The following is a 23163-nucleotide window of genomic DNA, read 5'->3' on the forward strand; positions in this document are numbered from 1 at the left end:
CAATATACGGCGATTGGTGGCGATATTATCTGATGCTGGAATTGAGACAGAATGCGAATCACAACACGTATTAATTATTACCGTTATCCACTGACATGACTGATTTAAAATTAGAAACCACTTTGGCAAATGGAAAACACAGTAATTTTCTGTAACTTTGAAGCATGTGAATACAGTGCCAAACGACGAATGGCACTTAATACAGTCCAATATTATGTTATCTGTTATAATGTCCATGGGCGCAAATAATGAAGTTGGTAATTACTCATTCTGTATTATATGACCATCTTAAACATTAATCAATTCTCCCGCAACACGATTGTCATGTTTTTGACGATAGTATGGGGGATATGACGTTCGTAGTAGCCATTGCAGTGTCAGTTTCATATGGAAGTGTATGTTGCGTTTTGAACGGGAAAGGTCTCCATAAAAACAATTTATTATGGATTTAGATGAAAACACTAACGTACTAGATGAAGTAAGTAGCGTGTTGATATGTATGTAATTAATTAAATATGACATTCTGTTGCCTTAACAATTGGAATACAGTTTGAAATAACATTTAATATACTACTGATACAAAATTCACGTGTGTTATACCTTTGCGAATGCTGAATCGTTTCAGGTTGAAAATCTTTTCAAGAAGCTCGAATCACTTCCAGAAAATCTTAAACGGGTTGCATTTAATAAAATTCAGGAAAAGTTGCCACTTCAAGATAAACTCTGTAAGTACCGTAAGAACGAAATGATCACATAAAGAGGGAATGTATATTTTTTCTTTGATTACCTAACCTAATTTATTAATTATGTCACCTCAGGCAAAGACACTCGTGTAAGTGGAAGAAGGAAACGTCCTGGAAGAAAGCGCAAAGCCCAAGTTTATGAAAGCATATGTGATGAAAATAAAACTGAAAATTCATGGTACTCGGAAAACATTGAAACAGGCAAGTATAAATTTTGGCCTGTTAACATTGCAAAGAAACAAGACATCCCAGTTAGTTTGAGTTATTGTATATCACACGTAAATTCTGTTAATTTAGACTAACAGTTTTACTGAGAAAATATATCCATGAGATTTGTTTATGGAAACATTAAAGGCCAAGTGAAAAGTTCTGGAAACTTTTAGATGTCTGTAATGTAAATGAAATGATTGAGGAATGTAACGTTGACTGATGTCAGCATATTCAATGTATGGAAGGATCAGATGTCACCAAACGTGTTGTGCATTTCAGATCTAAATGAATCCTAGATGTTGGAAGAATGAGAAAATGCTGGGAAGATATTCACTGAATTGGAATGGGCCACTTATGGCCTACTTTGAAATTACTGATAATGGTTAATTTTGTTGTAAATTACTTTAAGATTTCTTTTAAGTGATGAGTAGCACTTCACCATTCCACCAAGCAAGTCCAGGTGTGAAAACTTGCTATTCAGTGCTGGTTTTGTGATGGGCAAAACTGGACCAGAAGATAGATGACATGCTAAATGTTTTCTTATGTACACTGCCCACCATCACTTCCTCTGTTTTTCATTACTGTGATCATAATTGTCATCATCATCATACTGAACAGGGTGGTCTAGTGGTAACATAGACTTGCAGTATTGAAGAGGTGCTTGGTTTCAACCTTGGCTGGGACACTGGCTGTCTTGACTAAATTTTCTTGGTTTTACTTAGTTCCCCCAAGCAATTGTTGGGCTAGTACTTCAAGGCCATGACTGCTTCCTTCCAGATCCTTTTCAGTTTGTCAGTCATCCTATTATTCAGTCCTATACATTCCAGATACAGCATCACCATCATCATCATCATCATCATCATGTGGTAAATTATATACACAGAAGTTTCTGTTGGTTGCACCACAGTTATCTTATTACTGATTCTGAGAATCATTATTCCTGTTATTTAGTGTACAAGGTGCTATCAGAAAGTTCCTGGACTATGTCAAAAAAGAAATGCTGGCATAACCTACCCAATTTTGGTTGCTATCTCCTTCAGAATATTCTCCTTGAGAACGTATACAGTGATCCTGCCTGTTTTTCCACGTTTCAGTAGAACTGTTGAAGTCATTTTCCTTAATGCTGTCAAATACTGCTTGCAGTTCCCTTTGGATGTTGGACACTGTTTCACAACATCGTCCTATCAGTTTCATTTTCAGTTTGGGAAACAAAGTAAAATCACAGCAAGGAGGATGGGGAATGATAACTGTGTTGCTGTTAGTCACAAACTCTGTGGTTTTCAGGGATGTGTGGGTGGGAGCATTGTTGTGCTGAAGGAGCAGTGTGGTGCATGTTCAAATTTTCTGTTAAAATTTCCTGGCAAACTCCATAACCGATCCCAATAGTGTCTCTGAGTTCGTGGATTGTTCAGTGACGGTGTTGATGGATGAGTTCTCAAAATTTCTTCAGCATTTTCTGTCATTTTGCTAGTGCTTGGTCACCTTGAACGTTCGTCTTCAACTGACACTTGACCGTGAATGCCATTCAAAAACTGCTATCCTGCTTAAAGAATGTTCTCCAAAAGGCTCACAAAGCATTTCAAGGGTTTTGATAGTGGATTTACTGAGCTTCACACAAAACTTGATGCAGACACATTGCTTGATTTTGCCACCCATCACAGACAAAATGAAACACAAATCAAAAAAGCACTTGTGTAAAAACAGTGTGTGTTCACATCGCGGTGTTACATGGAAGACCAATTCAATGGGCCTTTCACCGAGGCAGTTACAACTGTATTTAATTACTTGTATCTTTAGCTGACTCAGTGTTTTGACATAGTTACACTCTTCCTTACCATTCTTCTGTAAATGAACTAGCTGAATATTTTTGACTGTATTTACATATGGTTATATGTTTATACATCAAACCACGTTTGGAGACACGATAAATTATCTAAGTTTGTGTTGGGTCTAGTAAGCCCTTGTGAGATTTGGGTTTCATGGGTGTGTGCGAAAGAAGCCCAAGTACAGCCACCATCAGAAGTGTAACTAAACTGTGACACATGGTAAGATGGTTTAGCAATTGCAGTCCAGAAATTTCCTTGAAGGAAAGATACCCTGATGATTTATTTGTAATTGATTGATGACATAATTATTGTTCTGTTTTCTAATATCTTGATTGTAACATCGTTAAAAGTGTGAAATTCTGTTACTTCACAAAACACAGAGGCATTTTGTACGGTACATGAATTACTTATTCAGTTAAAGTATGTAATGAAAAGAAATTGCACATGAACTTTTTTACATTACAAAGTACCTAATTGTTTCAAAAAGTAAGTGGTTGAGAGCATTTAAATGTAAGATGAGGGTTTCACTGAGTATTCCATTTGGTTTGGTTAGCTTAATTGAGATGGAGTAAAATTCAGAAACTCTTGCTTTACTCCACACATTACCTACTCTTCATTAGTTATCCTGTGGAATACCTAGGTATTCTGTGAATATGGAATTACACAAGTTAATAGTAATGTATACAGTACTTAACTGCGTGAGGTAAATTGACACAATTCTGTATCTAGGCTTTGGCCTCAAATGGACGTGATGGAACAAGAAAACTAAAGTTAAAGTTAAAGTTAATACCAAGTGTAGTCAGTCAGAAGACTTTGTTGACTATTTAAAATACCTTTTAACTGCACAAGGTAAATTCCATTGATACCAGATGTAGTTGGTCAAGGGCCTCTGATTGAAAAGTCCTGGGTTTGACTGTTGAGGAACACAAAGCAACACTAGATGCACACAACTATAAGAGCAGCACACCCAATAGGACACGAAAACAGCTGCAATATATAAGATTGGAAGAAAACCTCCCTATAAAATTATCCTACAACATCAGAATTAAAAAATTAATAATAACAACAATGATGTTCCTTAATGAATATTGTTTGACCAAGTGCGAAGTGCAGTAGACCCCTTTAAAGAATATGTTCCATGAAGGTGGCCCTATGCAGCTGAAACATGTAGCATAACACCAAATGTAGATATATATTTTAATAATTTTAATGACATTTTAAATATTTAACAAACATTTAGTGAATTGCATGTGAATTAATGTTAAATTAATATTGTTGCATTATAGATGGAAAACCTGGTATTTAATGGGTACCAGGGGCTCTTTCCCCAGGGTTGAAGTGGCAGGGGCATGAAGCTGACCACTCACCTCCAGCTAGTGCTGAGGCCGAGAAAATGTGGATTTATACATCCAGTCCCACATGCCTTCATGGAATAGTGCTTAATTAGTTAGGCACAGGGAAAACTTTACCTTTGCCTTAGTTAAGAACTTTTTTAAACCCTAACTTCATATTCCAAGTCATGACTCAAAAGCGTGTCATATAAGTTGCTGTCACATGTTTGTTTCTTGGCTCCGTAAACAGGAGGGCAGCACAGGTATTTTAACTTGCCTCAACCACAAACCTGGCTAATTCTGCTGTTGATCAGTATATCATAAAGTTTTTTCATGGGCTCTTCAGTCTTAGAAATTATATGCATTTGAACAGATTTGTTGAATCCTATTCATAGATAAAAAAGTCTTAAATATTTCTGTATTTTTATTTGTACACAGAGTATGTTGTTGAAGCTGTGCTTACTAGGAGAGGACGTAGAGCGAAGAGAATCAGCTATGCTCACATGCATGGATATGGGAAGAACCATGAAGATTTTTATGAAAAGCCGAAGAATATCAGTGAAGAGAAGAAGAAAAAGAAAGAAATTCAATATTGTGCCAATAATGTTGAGCTAGAATTGCCAGTAATGAGACCAACAGTCCCATCAAGAAAAATTGTTGACTTTGAAATTAAAGAACAGAATGTAAATCCTGACAGTATTGTATCCAATGCAGGGATTTTAGCTAAAATAACAGATGAGGTAAATGAAGTTTCTGTACCTGACAAAACGGTTTCAGCAGTATGTATTAACACAGAAGTCCTAGAAAATGAGAACCCTGAGGTGGTTGATGACCCATCTGCAGTTCCAGAGGATACACAGACTGAAAATTCAAGGCCCTCAGAACAGCAGAATAATATAATAAACCGCAATGACTCTGAAGAAAAAATGAAAACGGAAAAAGGTGAGAACAAAATGTGACTTGATACACAGACAGGCTTGGATAAGGATGTCTGAATATACTGTGTTGCCAGTGGTGTACCTTTGCCAACTCTGCTGTTGTCTGGGACATATATGTATGCAGGTTAAGTTACCGAATGGCAATATATTCAGGTTTCCTTATCCAAATTTGTCATTGTAATTAGCCTAAACCCCACTGGGCAACAGGGAATATTAGCTGAGTAGTACTGAGGCTTATGTTAAGTAGATGCTTATTTTGAATCTTACCTGGTGCCATTGAATGCCCCGATTCCTCTGTCAGTCTAAATGAGAGCTTAGACAATACCAAGAAAAGAGTTATGGCTATTTTCTTTGACCTTTATTATTCACAATACAGAATTGTTATCTTGCCTATTTGATAGTAAATAATTTCTGCATTCAGGACACTGTCATTAAATATCATACAACTGAACTATCCATGTAATGTTGAAGTTGTGAATGGGTGGAAGTTTATCTGCATGCCCACTATTTGGCTTCATATTGGGTGCTGAGTGAACTCGGCATCTGACTTCGTGTTACTGAATCTTCCTTGAAAAATTGATAGTTACTCAGCAAATCAAGAAATTTCCTGCATTTATAGAACCAGAAAGTTTATTGCTGCATTTACAAAAGCCCATCATTATAACCTTTCCTAAGTCAGTTTTATTTAATCCACATCTTCATACACTGTCTCACTTAGAACTTTTTCAATATTATCCTCCACCTGTACTTCAGCTTTTTAATTTTAAGGATCAGTTTCTGTTCACATATGTTGTTTATGCAGCTGTTTTGTTGCAGGAGTGCAAGAATGTTCACGTACTACATCAGGTTCAGTCCTTTGGAGAAAGCGCAGAGGCCCTCGGACTGACAAATTGACTTGCCAAGACTGTAAATTCATGACAAGTAGCAGGTCATTACTAGAAATCCATACTCGTCGCCATACTGGAATCAGACCTTACGTATGTCCAGACTGTGGCAAAGCTTTTCCACAATCATCAGGCCTGAGTAAGACTTGAATGTTTTGTGTATGTGTAGCTTAACTTTATAATATAGGCATCAAACTTAAGTGATGAGAACCATGTTTTCATATAAAATATTGCTCTTAAAAATCTCACTGTTCTGTGTTTTGGTTCCCTATGTCATAGCTCAAACATTAGAAACAAAGATTGGTTGGTGTTTAAAGGAGTTTAGATTTTATGAATGCCGGTTTCATGAGATGGCACCAAATGGCATAATAATGGAATTACAGTGTTTACCAGTAACAGGTGAAATATAATTACTTTGAAGAAGATGAAAAGAACATTTTTAAAAAGCCATTTCAGATAGGATCCTATATATATATATATATGTGTTTGTGTATGTGCATGCATGCATGTAGATTGTCTTGAAAGTCACTCCAGGATTTTAGGAGACTTCAGATCACTGCATCTGCAATGACAGTAACTCCAGAGATCATCTGAAATAGGTTATTGGCTAGATATTTGTTGTGCTGCTGTAGGATTGCACATGGAAATTGTTGACAAACTTTTTGAGTTAAACTTACTTTCAATGAATTGTATGCTTTGTTTGTAAAATGGTTGAGAGATTATAGCCTTATAAAGCTGTGGCGTGACTTGTTGGACATCTTTGTGTGTGTATATATATATATTTTTTTTTTCTGTGGCGCTGCAGCCCCAATTTGGGCCTAGGCCTGCCTCCATGACACTCTCTGTTTCACTTCAGTTTACTAGATCTTAAGCATTTGGTAGGACTTCTTGGATGAGAGATATATAAATTTGTGTTCACCTCTGAGTTTAAATATCAGATCAGTTTTACAACCACCAAATACAAGACATAACACTTCTCTGAAATGCAAAGAACACAAACAAGGAGAAAACATAGTCATATACCTACAAGTCAACAAAACATATACTACATCAACACAAGACCAGGAAGAACCACAAAGAAATACATCAGTAGAAGAGACATGTCTACATACAACTGCTACATCTGGACAAAACATAAGACATGTATTGACATGTATAGGGGTTGTTTGTGACTTATAGATGGGTTTTGGATTGGATGATTGGATATATTGACACCTTCTACATGACACTTGGAACTACAGGCAATTACAGTGATAACACTAATCTCCACACTTTACAGTTCACTGCTGCAAACACACTAGTGTCTTCAGTTTATTACACTCTCCAGTACTTGTTTCATGGCAACAAATTCATAACAGTCTCACTGTAACTTCAAATCACACATGAAGTCTTCCTTGCACAGCCTAATTCATTTCTTGCGATTATTCTCAATCACCTTTGATTGCTGACACTCTCAATTCTCTGCTGCAACTGCCAACTCCAGAACTTGACTCAATTCTCATTTTGGCTGCATGAGATCCTTGTTATATAGCCTCGGGATGGGCCCACAGAAAACACCGCTTCCTCTGTTGTTTCATGTTGATTCACTGCTGCAGAGATATTTGTACCACACAGTTGTGTAATTGTGAGCACTGTGTGGACCCACAAAGAATGCCACTAGCAACACCTCTTCTATTGTTGCATGACATTGTAGCATGTGTGACACTTTTCTGTGCTGCATGTGTATGGGCCATTACCTAGCAATGGCTGTTTCTCTGCCTCCACAGTTCTTATTTTGAACAAATATGCCCCAAAATGTTTAATTTTAATGATTTAATATTTTAACAATTAATATTTAATCTTCTTTTACATACTACTAAAAACAGTATTCCAATATGTAAATACTTGCCATTGTAGGAATACTAACAGACAAATACAGGTGAATGTAAAAAAAGTCAAATACTTGATGATGGCTTAAGGAGCCAAAACATATAAGAAACAGTGGATATATGGTGTGTCCATACTACCTATTGTGGTGACAGAAGAAAATAAAGAAATTTCACATACACAATATGATGCTAAGATATTTTTACTTATATATGTATTTATTTATGGTTTCAGCTCTATCACTAGCCCAGACTATAGTATATAGTGTTGAATGATATGGTAGTTAATGAAATGCACACAAATACAGCTCTGCAGAATAATATCTATTCTGTCAGCCTTGGTCAGAACTAGGATTTTGATTTTAATGTGTGAACATCAGTTCTGCAGAAGGGTAAAATTGTTAATTCCTCCAAGGGGCATTCTTATTTATTATCAAGGCAGACATTTTTTCAGTGATGCTTAAAAGGACTGCTTTTAATGTAGCATCATCAGTTAAATTTATTTTACTTGTGGAAAAGCCCATTGAAATTCAGTGGGGAATAATTTCTTTTATATCTTTGTCCTTCATTCCTTTCTTTCCTTTAAAGCTTTCATACTTTTATCTCTTTATCTCCTTTCTCCATGAAAACTGAGAATTAAACTATTGATTTATTCTCCAGGTGACGTAGTTTTGAAGATAAAGCCACCATCTTTGTAAGTGCATGAAACTGCTACAGCATGAGAACAACACAACATGCACACAGTCAGATAACACATGCATAGCCACAGATCTTCTCCTGTTACAGTGAATTCCAAGTTATCTTCTATCCAAGCATCTGGAGCTCTCATCCAACCAGCAAAAAGTTCAAACATAATTTGCCATTTTTATGAAGTTATTCAAAAACAAAATTTTCAGTGCATGTATGTTCCTGCACCATGCAGTAGTTCTGTTAGCTGTTGTTGGTAGTGCTACCCTTCACCATTTATTATACAGGGCCATTACAGTAGAAGCTAATTGAGTATGTGATCATGTGACAGCATATGTAAGCCAAAATCTTCCATCCATCATCTGCTTTGTCACCTAGGAAGGCCCCCACGCGAGAACTACTGCAAAAATGTGTTGTTTTGACTTTGTATCGAGTTTCTATAAGAGTTTTTTTTTTTTGTATGTAACTGCAGATTCATTCTAACAAACTCTCATTCCCCACACATGCCAAATAACAAGGAGTAAAGTAATTGTGGGTCTCAAAGGTTCAGTAACACTAATGCCAAATCACCCTTTGGACATGAACTGCGGCCAGTTTCGTTCATGACACATACTCGCATGTTATTTCCCTCAAATCCTCTTACATGTTATGTTCTTATCTTTGTTTCCATCTAGCCATTTGAAAATTTATGTATTTCTTGTCTTTCTCATCTCAGTTAATGCCCTTAATTTTGCTACCCTAACAATACTAAGTGATGTTTATCAATCAACAAGTTTATTCTTATGTACTTTCCCCCTGATTTCATCATGCTTGGGGCACACAGTAGTATAGTTGGTTGAGGCACCATGCTACAAGCCAGATGGCCACAGGATCAAATCCCGATGAGGTGAATTTTTTCAATTGAACTAATCCTTCCAGCCACACTATGGCCCTGGGGTCAACTCAGCCTCTAACAGAAATGAATACCAGGAATATTCTTGGGGGTAAAGGGCGGCCAGCGCCTAAGGCTGACAACCTTACCGCCATCTATGAGCTGATTGTCTAGGAAATGTGAGAACCTCAACATCTCACAACCCTATGGGCCTCCATTTCCTGTTGCAGGGATACCTTTACTTTGTTTACCTTCATCATGCTTAGGATCAGTTTTTTATCCGAGTACTTTGTTCCAAATCTTTGAAATTTGAAATCTCTCAAAGTCATAAAAAAGTTGACCTATGTTTTGTAATAGCAAGAAATAATGTATTTGTATTACCATCATGCATTCATTAGAGTTTTCTGTTAAAATAAGTTATGGCATCATCATTATTATTATTATTATTATTATTGTTGTTGTTGTTGTTGTTGTTGTTATTGTTATTATTATTGTTATTTTTGTTTTTGTTTTTACCACAGATATTCATATGAAACGTCACAGAGGCCAGCGAGATTATCCTTGTGATTATTGTGAATATCGGGCTTACACAAGAGTAGACAAACTACGTCACATGACTGTTCACACAGGTGAACGTAATCAAGTTTGCCAGTACTGTGGCAAAGCATATGCCAAGGATTCAACACTCCGAGAACATGTTCGTAGTATTCATGAAAGATCTTCCAAACATGTGTGTAGTGAGGTGAGCAATCTCTCTTCATATCATATTTGAGGTTTTCATGATTTGTGAAGTTTCATATTGTGGTAGTCTGGTTTATGACAATATAACCTAACAGGTTTTATGAACTTTTTGGCGGGTCATGCTGCCTTCATCAACTGGATAGATGACAGAGAATACCAGTGTGTTCTTCTGAAATGTTGGTACTTGCATACCAGACTACATGGTTTCATAATCAGTCATAATCCTCTCTATTAATATGCATATTATAGTGTTCACGTCCAGAAGAATGCAGACACTTTGCACTGGTAAGGTATCTAGGGATATAATTTGTGGATGATTGAAAAGTGAAAATTAATTATGTGGAATCTGAAATAAATGATGTTTACATAATTTTGGTCCCTTCATGTCCAAATATTATTGTAAATAAAATATTTCTTATTATTTCAAACTTGTCGGGGAGGGTGGCGGCACTATGTGAACCCTTCGCATTGCATGCATATATGTGTGCATGTATGAAGGAAAGTCATACAGTAAAGACACTTTTAATTTGTCTTCGATATGCTGTTGGAAGCTCTGAAAGAGATGGCATGTACAAATAGTATTACCCTTCATTTCCATCTAGTGGTTTCTTTCTCTTTTTGAGTAGTGATATTAGTGTGAATGTTTCACTTGGCTGCTATGTTGGTGGAATATGCCAATTTCTGCAGTTAAAGGGTGTGAAAAGTGGTGAAATTTACAGATGAAATACAGCTCACAATGGTGATAACTATGTAGCCAGAAAGAAAGATTGTGTTGGATGGAAAGGTCAGAGAATGGAATGCAATTGTTATTAAAGATGTATATTTGTGGCAGTCATTGATTTTAACAAGTGTTGAGGTTAAAGAGGAAATTATTCAGCGTATCTGAGGTAGCTGTAGAATTAGCACTGATTAAATTTTGTCTGAAATGAGGCTCATTCACCGGTAGAAGCAATGTTTAAGACAACTGAAAAATTCTTCTTTGATGGAATGAGGATACATGTGAGCCATTACATCAGATGGATTGCAAAGGAAGGTGACCCATAGATAAGCAAATTATGTGTAACTACTGTGTGTTTATTTTCTGGAAACATGAAATAAAATTACTTCTAATTTGTACACATCTTTACATGGACATGAGTGTTTTTTCATTACTTTGTGCTGTACTGATGGAAGCTGTGTAGTTATGTCAGTGAAGTGGAAGCCATTAAGTAATGAGTAGTCTGGCAGTAAAAGTAAAAGTAAATTAAAGCTATCCCTGTAACAGGCCATGGAGGCCCATAAGGTTATGAGATGTTGAGGTTCCCACATTTTCTAGACAATCAGCTCATAGATTGCAGCAAGGTTGTCAGCCCTATACGCCGGCCACCCTTTACCCCCAAGAATATTCCTGGTACTCATTTCAGTTAGAGGCTGAGTTGACCCCAGGACCACAATGCAGCTGGAAGGATTAGGTCAATTGAAAAAATCCAGTGACCACATTGGGACTTGAACCCGTGACCTTCCGGCTTGTAGCATAGTGCCTCAACCAACTACGCTATCACGTGCCCCCAGTCTGTGTTTTTTTTTAATTGTGTTATTTAAAGGAAGAATTATCCTTGTGCATAACCATCATGTTTATATGGTTGGTGGGGGGGATTATTTAATTATTATTGATCCTGGGCAAAGATGAATGGTCATATCTTCATTCCCTGGTCACTTTACATCCTGTAACCCATTGGACAGGAGACTGAGTGGTCCCTGAAGCTAGTATATGGTGGCAGAAAGTCTTAACCTTAGTGATAACTGAATCCTGGTTATCCATCTCTTATTAATGGTATATAAAGGAATGCACTGCTTTGTCTTATAATGCTGATCTGATGGTCATGGATGTGACTGTTAAATTCATTGCTTATCATTCCAATGTTGCAGGGACCATTAGTGCAGTTGTATTGAACAATAATGTGGTTTACCTTACAGATTATAAATTGCAAGGGTTTCACACACTAAGGTGTTCATCAGTAATGTTCAGTTGATAAATATCACTTATATTTTCACTTGTTTGAATAGTGTGGCTTTACAACATACCGGGCCAATAACCTGAGAGTACATATTCGTATGAGGCATCGTGGGGAATACAACAACCATGTTTGTCCAGTATGTAGTGCACGTGTTAAACAGCGGAATGCGTTCCTTGAACATATGCGTTCACATACTGGGGAGAAACCTTACAGGTATTTTGTTAATTTTATTGGTAGTGCTGTGTTATTAATATGTTACTAGAACTCAAGTGGCTGTCAAACCATGGAAAATAGTCATTTTCTGGGCAGTTATTAATGCCTTGTGATATAGTGGTAATGTTCATCATAGCTTTGCATGTTATGTTATGTTTAACAGTTCACATAAGTGAATGTACATGAGTTCAAGTACAGTATGGAGAAGACTATTTTTGTTATATTTGTCTTTTAATACCAGTTTCTAAAGATGATATGCACTAATACCATAAGTCACGAAGCTGATGTGTTCCTTGAGACTAATCTGTGAGAGAAAAATTCTTTTGTAATTAATGTAAATGCAATAATCCAGGTGTATGAAAGCCGAAGGTCTGCATTTCTGTCCTTACCTAGAAGTCATCATTAGTAATAATTACAAATAGGATCACCAGATGCCGGTGATAGGTACCTGTGCTTCATCAGTTGCTGCTGTGTCTGTCTTCATCAAAAGCAAATTCCTGTTGCTAATAGCATGGGTATTTAGTGAAACCATGATTTAATGTGTAAGAGTGAATCAGTGGAGGGGTTTGTTTGTGGAAACTGTAGATAGGGATGGGAATTGTTTATTTCAACATTTCTCCCATTTATTGCATTTCAGATCATTCAGAATAATGTTAAACTACAGAGTAATAATAAAAAGGAGGATTAAAAAATGTGCATGAGGAAGGGTGGAGCATGTGGTGGTAATTTTGTAATAATAGCTGTAAGTGAAATTTGTAAAGCGTCTATTTATTTTGAATCTGAAGGTCAAATTATTCCACACTTGCTGACTATTATAGTTGTTCAATTGGGGGGGGGTTATATGGCTGCACTGTCAGTATCTAGAATATATACTAACAGTTGTTAGGCTGACTGCTGAATGAAGGATTGGAGGGATACCATGCTGACATTTGCCAGGAGGGTCAGAGGAAAATCACAAAAAAACTTCTGGTTGGTTGGTGTCCTGGCTGAAATTCAAACTGGGGCACAAGTTTAGAGTGTTGCTTTTGAACCAAATCATTTGGTATATTGTTGGTTAAGTTGTGACTGGAAGAGGTAAATTTTTGTTGCCTAGTGCTGAACTAGGCAATGCCATTATGGTGGTCTGTTGCCAGTTATACAGAAGAAGAATTTAGGTGGTTGGTTAAAGTTGCCACATATTGTTATTCCATCAAGATTTGTACTTCAGTAAAAGTGTGGCTGCCTATTCAGGACTTTTCAAGTTGTTGAGGTTAGATATTTTTTTATGAAGTTATTTCTACCTACCATAAAGCCCACTGAAATTTGAATGGGAAATTGATAAAGTGATCCGAGACAGTGTGCACATAGTAAATAGTACTAAAGTTAAATATGCAGAACAGTATATGCATTTATACTCTGATGAACAGTAATCAGTTTCAAATCTGTGGTACTGACTGAAACAAACAATATGAGAAGGAAGAAACCAAATGGTGCTGTTTACCATCAACAGTGATTCACTCACTGGGAGAAACTGATGGCTAAGGTTCTGGTGTTTAAATTGGCACGTTTTCACTGTTGCAGAAATTCATTACGATACAAAAAAGAGATGCTAATTTTTAAAATTTTCTGAAACAGGAATTTATTAATGATATATTTATGAAATGTAGTGCAAGTAAGTACATAAAGTGCCCATGTTTGTTGAGTTTTTGACTGTTAACCACATCCATAATAAAGTATCTTCTTGGACACTATATAAGAATTCACCTGGACAAGAAGAATCCAAGTCTTATAGTACTAGGAGATTTGTCACCCTGTTCACTAAAGCGCATCATTGGGGATCTTCATAAGACAGTGGAATTTAATCCACGTTGTCACTTCTTATTATTCTAAGAATAATTTTGATGTTATCCTCCTGTCTGTATCTGAAACATCAGTGTCTCTTGGCATGTTTCCTGGCCATATTGAGACGAACTTTACTCAGCATGGCTTTAATAACAAGAGGCTGAAAATGTTTGTAGGTAATGGTTTCTCTGCAGTTGTTGGTTCTATAGGAAAGACGATGTACAGTAGCTTTTACTGTCTGCCTAATTGATCCTGGCACTGCAAATGTTTAATTGCATGTGAATTTTTATAGAGATTATGCTTACTGTTATATAAGCTGCATTTTAGGGGGTTCAGAACTAACTTTGCATGCGGTAATTGGACACAAGATTTGTTAGTACAATGAATTTTTTTTTCCATTTTGTATTCATTCATTGTTGGAGGTGGGTTTCCCCATGCACTTAGACCAGTTATTGGTCCATTATGCTCCATTTTGTATTACATCAATGTCTGTACCAGAGAAGGCTGAAAATTCATTTTGAATCCTGCAAAATGAAAAATAGACTTTCTTTCCTTGTTTGTTTGTTTCATTTATTTTGAGTTTCAACAGTGTATTCCATGTGCTAGGTATTCATATTCATATTCATATTCATATTTATTTGCATTCATACTGTTACAGCTGCAACACTTGAACAAGTCAACTCACTAAACTAGGTAACCACATTGACTACCCTTTGCATACATTTATGTGTATACAGCGTTGATAGCCATCAATATTTATAATGCTTCAGTGTACTGACACAAATCAGAACATGTACACTAGAATACCCTTTGATGGACAAATGGATATTGTGATCTGGGATTTGTATAGCTATGAGTGAAGTCTGTAGTAAAATCTCAGTCTTAATTTAGTCCTCATCAATTTGTTGTTTCAGATGTGGGCAGTGTGAGAGCTCGTTTGCTTGCCTGGCAAGATTGACAGTGCATCGTAAATCTGTACATGAGCCAAGGAAGTTTCCTTGTTCCCACTGTTGCAAGACGTTCCAAACAAAGCATCATTTACTACGTCATAGTGTAATACACACCAAAGCAAAGCCATTTTCTTGCCCATTTTGCACATATTTGTGTAATACTCAAGGTAATATGACCAAACACGTGAAGACGATCCATCACATGCCACATTTCTCATACAGAAAGTAAGTGCTACTGAATGAAGAAATTTTCTGATCATACACTGTTTGCTTTATCAACTGGCAGTATTATTAATTAATCAGGAAATATAAAATAAGTATATAATACTCATTAAACGTATTTTGATATCATGATAAGTAAGATTTAATTATGGCATGACGTGTTATGATTTTATACACATTTTTTTGTTCAGATACAAAGCTGATCAGGAATCTGGGGCATTTGCAACAAATAAGATGAACCCAGAATGGATAGAAAAGGGCCAAAGAGTCACCGAACAGTACCTGAAAGACCTGTCTACAAAACTTGGCCGCAGTGTAACTCTGGATGAACTGAGGGCACGAGAAAATGAGAAGCAGAAGCGTATAAAAGATGAAGTAGAACAAGCCAAAATCAAGCGCATGAATCGGATTCATACACCAGAACATTCTTATCATTCACGTCCTGGTAAAATGGCATCATTAAATTCAAAGGCAGAAACTGTAAAACTTGAAGGGGAAGAAGTAGTTGATCCAGCCACATTAATTCTTCAAGTAGCAGCACAGAATGCAGATAATTTTGTAGACATGGTGAATGATGAAGACCTATCTTCTCCACCACACATTGTCCAAGTGGACTTATTATCAGGTATGCTGGAATATACTGTCACATGTTAGTGACTAGACACTGGGTTTTGGATTGATAATTGGATATATGGCGCTCTTATAACTTGCTAATCTACACACTTAACAAATCACCGTAGCACATGGTGGGTCTTAGTCTGTTATAGCCTTCACTGTTTGTTGCTCAGTTACTGTTCTCAGCAATGGAGAGTTTTCTGCTTTCATGCTTATGTCATAACCAGTTGGCTACCTTCTCAACTAACTCATTACTCCATCTGTCAAATCTCAACTCAATACTGTCTACTACAAGTCAGAGTCAAAGTAATGTTATGATCGATGGTCACTTGGCCAGTCTGTTGTGGTGTTAATCCCCTACCTGGGGCCCAAGACCAGATATTTATTACTGTCAGACAGTTGCATTGACAGGGCAAAGTGGAGGAGCCAGCCTTCTCCCAAGCAAACTAAGAGACTGCCGACGGCTTACATGCCAGCACTGTATTAGCATTTGCCACCTTTAAAACTCCTGTCCTCACAAATATGCAACTGTCTGTGCTGGCTGCTAGCTCTCACTATATAGCATCGGCATGGACCTCATAGAGAACACCATTTCAACAATGTCTTTGATTGTTACTTGCCCGTTTGTTGCTGCGGAAACGTGTTTACCCAGCCGTCTCCTTGCAGTGGACCACATAGTCATGTCACAATGCAAATATCTTTTGGTTTTCTTCTAACAGTGTGTATGGCATCTCCTCCCCCTCCCCCAGATATAGTAAGACAACAGAAATGAAGAAGAATAAAAATTGAGGAATAACAGAAGATATATTAAGGATAAGCTTTTTTTATTGAAACTTAAATCTTGATTAATTTTGGGTACATGAGCAGTGCTAAAATCTCTCCCCTCTTATTTTCATTTCATCAGAATGCTGACATCTTTTAGTCTAGAGAAATAAACACCGCATTTACTTACCATCTGGCTTCAGTACTGTTAATAATTTAAAAAAGTATGTTTTTTTTTTGCATATGGTTACCACAGTTTTAGTACTGAAACTTTGTGTTGCCCTAAGGGAAGAATATAGATTGTGGAGGAAAGTTTAGAACAGTGTTGAGGACCTAAGAGATACAGGCAGGAAGTAATTTGAAGATGTCATGAGTGTTAGGCTGAGGAGCCTCATAATTTGTATTCTTTGACAAATATGATTAGGCCATGAGATCAGGGAGATTGAGGTGGGTGGGACATGTAGCATTGTTGTAGATTTATTAGGACAATATGTTTTTTTAAGAATTTGTTTGGTTTGTAATATTAATGTTTGATGTATTTCCTCATTTTCTTCAATTTTTATTTTCCTCCCAAAAATGGGTTGGGGGGGGGGGTGCCTGGTTTGCCTTTAGAGAAAGTAGGTGAGATATCTTCCCTGTTATTGTGCTGCTGTTGGAAGTTGGTGTGAGATTCATTGAGACCCAGAGGTTCTTCTAATGTTAACTGCTGGGTTTGCTTCTTATCTTTGAGAAACTTGTAGTATTGAAGACTCTGCAACATTCCAATGCTTTATGGTGTTACAATCTATTAGACTCATCTTCAGCTGAAACATGGATGACTTAACACACTAGTGTATGGAGCCTTATTATAAAAATAACATCAACATAATAATGAAACAACATTAACTGAGAGAATATTAAACAAGGGCCTATTGTATCTCACTCATCTTTACTCCATTGATGGGAGCAACAGAAGAAATATCTGAAAGTACCTCATTATTTTATGTTTATGTTTATATTGTATTATGTTATGTTATGCACACATTTAGCTTCTTGATTTTTCTGTGCCTCTGTAGACCTTTGCTGAAAATAACTGTTGCAGCTAATTGATAAGAAATTCTCTGGCAATATTCTCAGTTCCACCAGTATGAAAGCCTCCTGTTGTATATGATCCTGAGCCGGTTCTAGTCTTTGGAATCTGTGTCTCTGTGAGATCTTCCTAATGTTATATCCACATGTCCTTAGTCTTACAAATGGCTGCACTGTGGCATAATTACACGTTCACCATGAAAAGTACTATCTTCTTGAATGTTGACATTGTGTAGTCCAGTAAACATTCACAAGACTATGCACTGTCATGTTCAAGAAAATAGTACTGTTTACAGTCATTACTGTGAGAATCTCAATTCCAACATAAATAGACTGTTCTACAATGATACACATTAAATTGGTAAAGTGATTGTTTTCTGTTGAGAAGGCAGGTGGGATGGCAGCAGGTTATGTTTTGAAGAATAAGAGGTGATTATGGAATTTAATCTTCTCATAATTTCTTCATTTAAATGGGCAGACAGGTCAAAATTATCTTCAAGAGACTATGCATAACATTGATGTGTGTATCTCTTTCATTCGCAGGAATACATAATGATGACACTCCTAAATGTGAGGCCTCTCAAGTCACTGTAGCACCACACATAGTGCAAATGCTGTCAGGTATAAACAGTGATGACAATTCAAAAAATAATGCACAGGTTATTCATATACAGACTTCAGATGCACTGCAAGGAAATGACTTGGAAGAGGGTGAGTTTGAGACTGTTATCTTATCAAATGGTGGTGAAGGAAGTGATTTTGTAACAGGACAAGTTTTTGAACTTGTGTCAAGTGAGAATCTGCAGCTGTGTTTAAACGGAGAATTCATTGAAAGTGGAGATAGTAACACAATTCAGGTTTTGCATCAAGAGTCATTGTCAAAAAAGGATGAAGTTTACAGTGTAAGTCAGGGTTCTGAACAGCAAATATTAGAAATTGGAAGTGCTGCTCATTTAATGTCAAACAAAGAAGGCAATACTCAAGAAGCAGATACTGTTGTTGTAATCATAAATACAGACAATTCTCTGGAAAACACTTTGTAATTTTTTGTTGGTATTCAGAAGTTTCATAAACTATTTCTGGAAGTGAAAGTTGAGGCAGACATTAAGATCAGTTCTTGAAGTTGAAGGAAAAAAGCCAGATTGTCCATACTTTTTTAGAGTTGAATCTGGCAGATATCGTGGACAGTTTTTAACTTCAGGAATGAATCTTTTTGGTTTATGCATAATTTGAGATCAAGAGAATATAGTCATCATCCTTTTCCATACTGAGATTTGTTATGTATATTCTGAAGCCGAATCCTTCTGCTCTTTCAATGTAAGATAGTCTGAAATATGTGTTTTGAACTTCTATTAATTTATACTTTGGAATATATACATCCATAATGGTGATGCTGGTTAAATACTAATGGCAGATTATTGTGGAAGGAGGCGGTAATAACATTTAGTGTAGCTGTATATTGCCTCTCAGATTGTTTTTTTCTTTAATTCGCACCTTAAGGTGAAAAGTTGTGAAAGATTGGTATAATCCTAACTAACTATGTAGGCTGTTCAGCAAATATGTAACATCCACTCATATTTATTACTTCAGCATAGATGTGCTGAACAACAAAGTACGATGGAGACCTTCTATTTCAGTACACAGTTGCCAGACCAATTAAGATGTTAGTCCTAGTGATACAGAATGTCTTCATTTCCAGCAGAGAAGCAATGACGTTATGTTGTTTGCACCCACTTGTGCATCATGGCTTTCATCTCTTCAGAACGTAATAAAGAAATGTATACAGTATCTGTAGTGTTTCTGTTATTTTGCCCAACTCCTGCATATTTTATTTTGAAAATTTTAGTCATCATAATTTACCTGTTATGTGTAGTTCAGTATGAGCATAACTTTCATAGCAGGTTTGCTTTTTCTATTTTTGTATCAGTATAATTTTCATGGTATGTATGTACATTAGAACATTTTAGTAGCTATCCGATATATATATTACAGTTTTTAAATATTAAACATAAAGAGCCACAAGGTTTTGTAAGTCTGTCAATATTTTTGAAAACTAAGAATTTAGTACAAGTGTGGTATGGAACATGTCATCTGTGATGTTTTAACCTTTTGCTAAGCCGTCTAATCTAACTATCTGAAGTACTATCAGACAAGGTCATTTAAATCATTCTCCATTTTAAGACATTAAGTGTGAAACAGTTTTATCACAATGTACTGCACTGTAATTTAAAATTCGCTGTATGCTGAAAATAGTGTCTTCTTGGGTGTGGCACCATATAATCTGGTAGATCATTATCAAAGTTTTGGAGAAACTTGGTGTCTCCATCTTCAGGACATTGAGTACAGCACATTCCTCCAAAACCTTGGTAACAGTCTGCCAGATTACCCAGCATCACATGCCAGAAGACAGTAATATTTATGATTGTTGCTATGAGAGTCTCAAATTTCAGTACATGCAGTATGCGCCAAATATGCAATACTGAAACTTGCGCATCTAGAATGCACATGTGCGTTTGTCGACAGGGCATAGCTCCAGCCGCACGTGTTCCAGTAGTGAAAAGGTAGTTGTGTTGCGCAGTTGGAAATGGGTCTCTCGACGGAGGAAAAAGTATTCATAGTTGAGTATTATTTCAGCTCATACAGAAGTGGTTGCCAGACAACTCGCTTCCTTGGTTTTTAGTGGCCAGATGTTATTGTCCAGAAACCGCTACATTGTACACATGTGACGATATGGTGTGCCATCTCAGCACACGGTATATTACGCTCCTATTTCATTGAGAATGAGGAAGGCAATGCTTTTACCGTCACCCAAGAATGCTACAGGGACATGGTGATCGGACAATTTCTTCAGGATTCGAGAAGGTTCTGTTGTACAAGGGGCCTTCACGTGAATAGACAGTGGTATCAACAGGACAGCTTTTCATTTCAGTACTGTATATTTTGGCACATACTGTATTATTCACAACAGAGAATGCTCTAGCCTACAGACTTTCATCACTTGTCACTGTGACAGTCTCAGTCTTTTTTCCGTTACATCCTCTTCTTATACAAGCAGATCTACAAACGAAGCTTATAGAAGAAAGTAAGAAATAACTATTAAATTGCTTCAGTGTTCTCATGCTATACTTACTATGACACAAGAACAGAGTGGAAGATTTTTTAATGGACCAGTTTCTACTCAGTTTACTTAGAAATGACTTTTCTGAACAAATGTAACATTGTAAGTTTTGAGGTTGAGAAGACAACTTTCTTAAATGTAACATTCTTCAAACATTATTATTCCATGTGTTTAAGTGTGCTGGGAAATTAGGTACTTTATGTATGATGTTGAGAACTGGCAAAATGAATACTGCACTATACAATTCCATACCTATCTGAGCACAACACTTCTTATTTCATATTGTAATCTAATGGAGATTTGTATTTTTATTCAGTGAAATATGCGCATTGGCCAAAGTGTAATATATTTATGAAAAAAGTGAATGGAAGAGAAATGCAGCTATTTTAGATGTCAGTGCATGCTGAGCTGGATACTGTCACTGTTCTAGTCAATGCAGGGATGCCTCCCTGCCCTCCTTTTACATGCCACATTTGTTATCAGGTACATTAGTTTGATCTAGCACTACTGGTTTATCAAAACAGTGTATTTTAAATGGAGGGAAGAGTAATAATTTATGTAGAAATCTATGTGCAGAAGTCAGGTTTTACAAAGTTGTGGTACAGGAGTCATATCTCAATCATAGTAGCACTGAAAGCCCTTAGATGGCAGTTTATCCAAAATACAGTCTAGCAGCAGTTACACACTTCTGCCAGAATCTGTTCAGTTGGTCAGAACAGCTGAACTTCAACTGCATTCTAGAAGTGATAGTGTGAGATCTGAACAGTATACTGGGTGGGAAAGCACCACAGAATCGTGTTTAGTGAGTTTTCACTGTGCTCAGGGTAGTCGGTTTCACCACTTCAGAACATCTGCACATTATGCTCTTGTGTGGATGTATCAAGCGTTCTTGTTTAATGGCAACTGAAGAATTCTGCTATGTGTCAGGGGCATGCATGTCTCACAGGCTTCAATAAAGCTGATGCATGTTGGTGTCTTCTGCCTTGGAACTTTTTGAAGCCACCAGTTGCGAAAACTATGAAATACTAAGTTTTAAGTCTGGTAATTTCAATTGAGAGCATTTTATGCAAGGGAGCAAAATCGAAGATCCATGAAATGCCGAACGATTTTAAATGAATGGAACATTTTTATCGATAATATAACAAGTTTCAAGAAGAGTAATTTTTACCACATTTCAAGGTTTGTTAGTAAAATGGAAATAGAAAGTTACATTTGCAGAATGTGATTTAGAGAGGTGCCTTTTCCATTTTGTATCTTCTGTCACAATTACCTTTTCAGAGCACCCTCCCTGTATTATATAATTTGCTTAGCCATAGGAAGTCTACTTGAGTAGACTGTTTTTCATTGTTTGATCATGCTTGCAGAAATTATTCATTGATACAATCATATGTAATTTTCAGTGTTTGTTTCATGCCATGTTAAAATAGGGTTCATATTTTAACTTTCCATGCTACAAATGATCAATTTCATGTAGAAACTGGCCATTTCTTCTTTAGTGTTTGAAAATTAAGAGCAAAGCATTCTTGTCATCTCTTGACAGTTCAGTCTAATGCTATGGCTTTTCACCTTTGAAAATTGTAGATACCATGAAAAGTGAGACCAGTGATCTTCTTCCTCTTCCTCTTCCTCCTCCACCTCTTCTTCTTCTTCTTCTTCTTCTTCTGTTTTTAATGGCACCATGGAGAGGGCTAATGGATGATTCTCATGATGTATGGTGTACATATTTCTCTTGTTTCATGATGTTTCATGTTCCATGTTGTTTCACTGTTTAGAAGAAATTAGTCTTGAATCCCATTGCTTGTTAAGTTTTCTATTTATAATCAGAATGTATGGTATGTTTCAATTTTAAGGTAGAAAACTGTTGGCAGATGAAATGAACCTACAGCTTTGTACCTGAATTCATGATTTCATACTAAGAAGCTCTTTTGCCAACAGTGTATATGGAATTCAGAACTTTTATCCATAATGAGTGAGATGTATTAAGATTCCTAAAAGTATTGTAAAACAAAATAGTACTGGACTAATATTAATAGAAGCCAAATATAATATGAATGTTATATGCAATACAGTGTGATTCCATCAAAGTTTGTAATACTACTGTTTTTAATAAATGATAATATTTTTTTAGTGTTTTTTGTAGAATGAAGTACATTGCATTTTTAATGTGTCATGTTTACTGCCAATTTATATACCTTCGTAAAACATAGTTATTTGAATTGGCTGTTATTTTCTTTCTGATGCTTAAAGAGTGGTGTAACTGGATACAAGTTGAATGACTCAGGTATAATTCTTGATACATTA

At 36.4% G+C, this 23163-nt stretch overlaps 1 protein-coding gene across 1 annotated transcript; it reads left to right on the forward strand.

Annotated features, from left to right (window-relative positions):
* Window positions 1-382: 382 nt before the first annotated feature.
* Window positions 383-19532, forward strand: LOC111864347 (zinc finger protein 37). Its single transcript, XM_023851540.2, has 10 exons — window positions 383-478; window positions 626-725; window positions 819-944; window positions 4549-5052; window positions 5865-6071; window positions 9877-10097; window positions 12143-12306; window positions 15042-15302; window positions 15491-15924; window positions 18288-19532. Exons 1-10 carry the CDS (start codon window positions 443-445, stop codon window positions 18785-18787), a joined length of 2553 nt encoding a protein of 850 aa, XP_023707308.1. The 5' UTR covers window positions 383-442; the 3' UTR covers window positions 18788-19532.
* Window positions 19533-23163: the final 3631 nt, after the last annotated feature.

This window comes from Cryptotermes secundus, unplaced genomic scaffold, assembly GCF_002891405.2.
Source record: "Cryptotermes secundus unplaced genomic scaffold, Csec_1.0 scaffold216, whole genome shotgun sequence".
Classification (NCBI taxonomy): domain Eukaryota; kingdom Metazoa; phylum Arthropoda; class Insecta; order Blattodea; family Kalotermitidae; genus Cryptotermes; species Cryptotermes secundus.

Bases quoted from the DNA above. Each gene is read 5' to 3' on its own strand.
- LOC111864347 (XM_023851540.2), top strand. From the start codon at position 443: ATGGATTTAGATGAAAACACTAACGTACTAGATGAA. The intron at 726-818 runs GTAAGTACCGTA...ATGTCACCTCAG, and splicing joins GCCACTTCAAGATAAACTCT to GCAAAGACACTCGTGTAAGT. The intron at 10,098-12,142 runs GTGAGCAATCTC...TTGTTTGAATAG, and splicing joins CCAAACATGTGTGTAGTGAG to TGTGGCTTTACAACATACCG.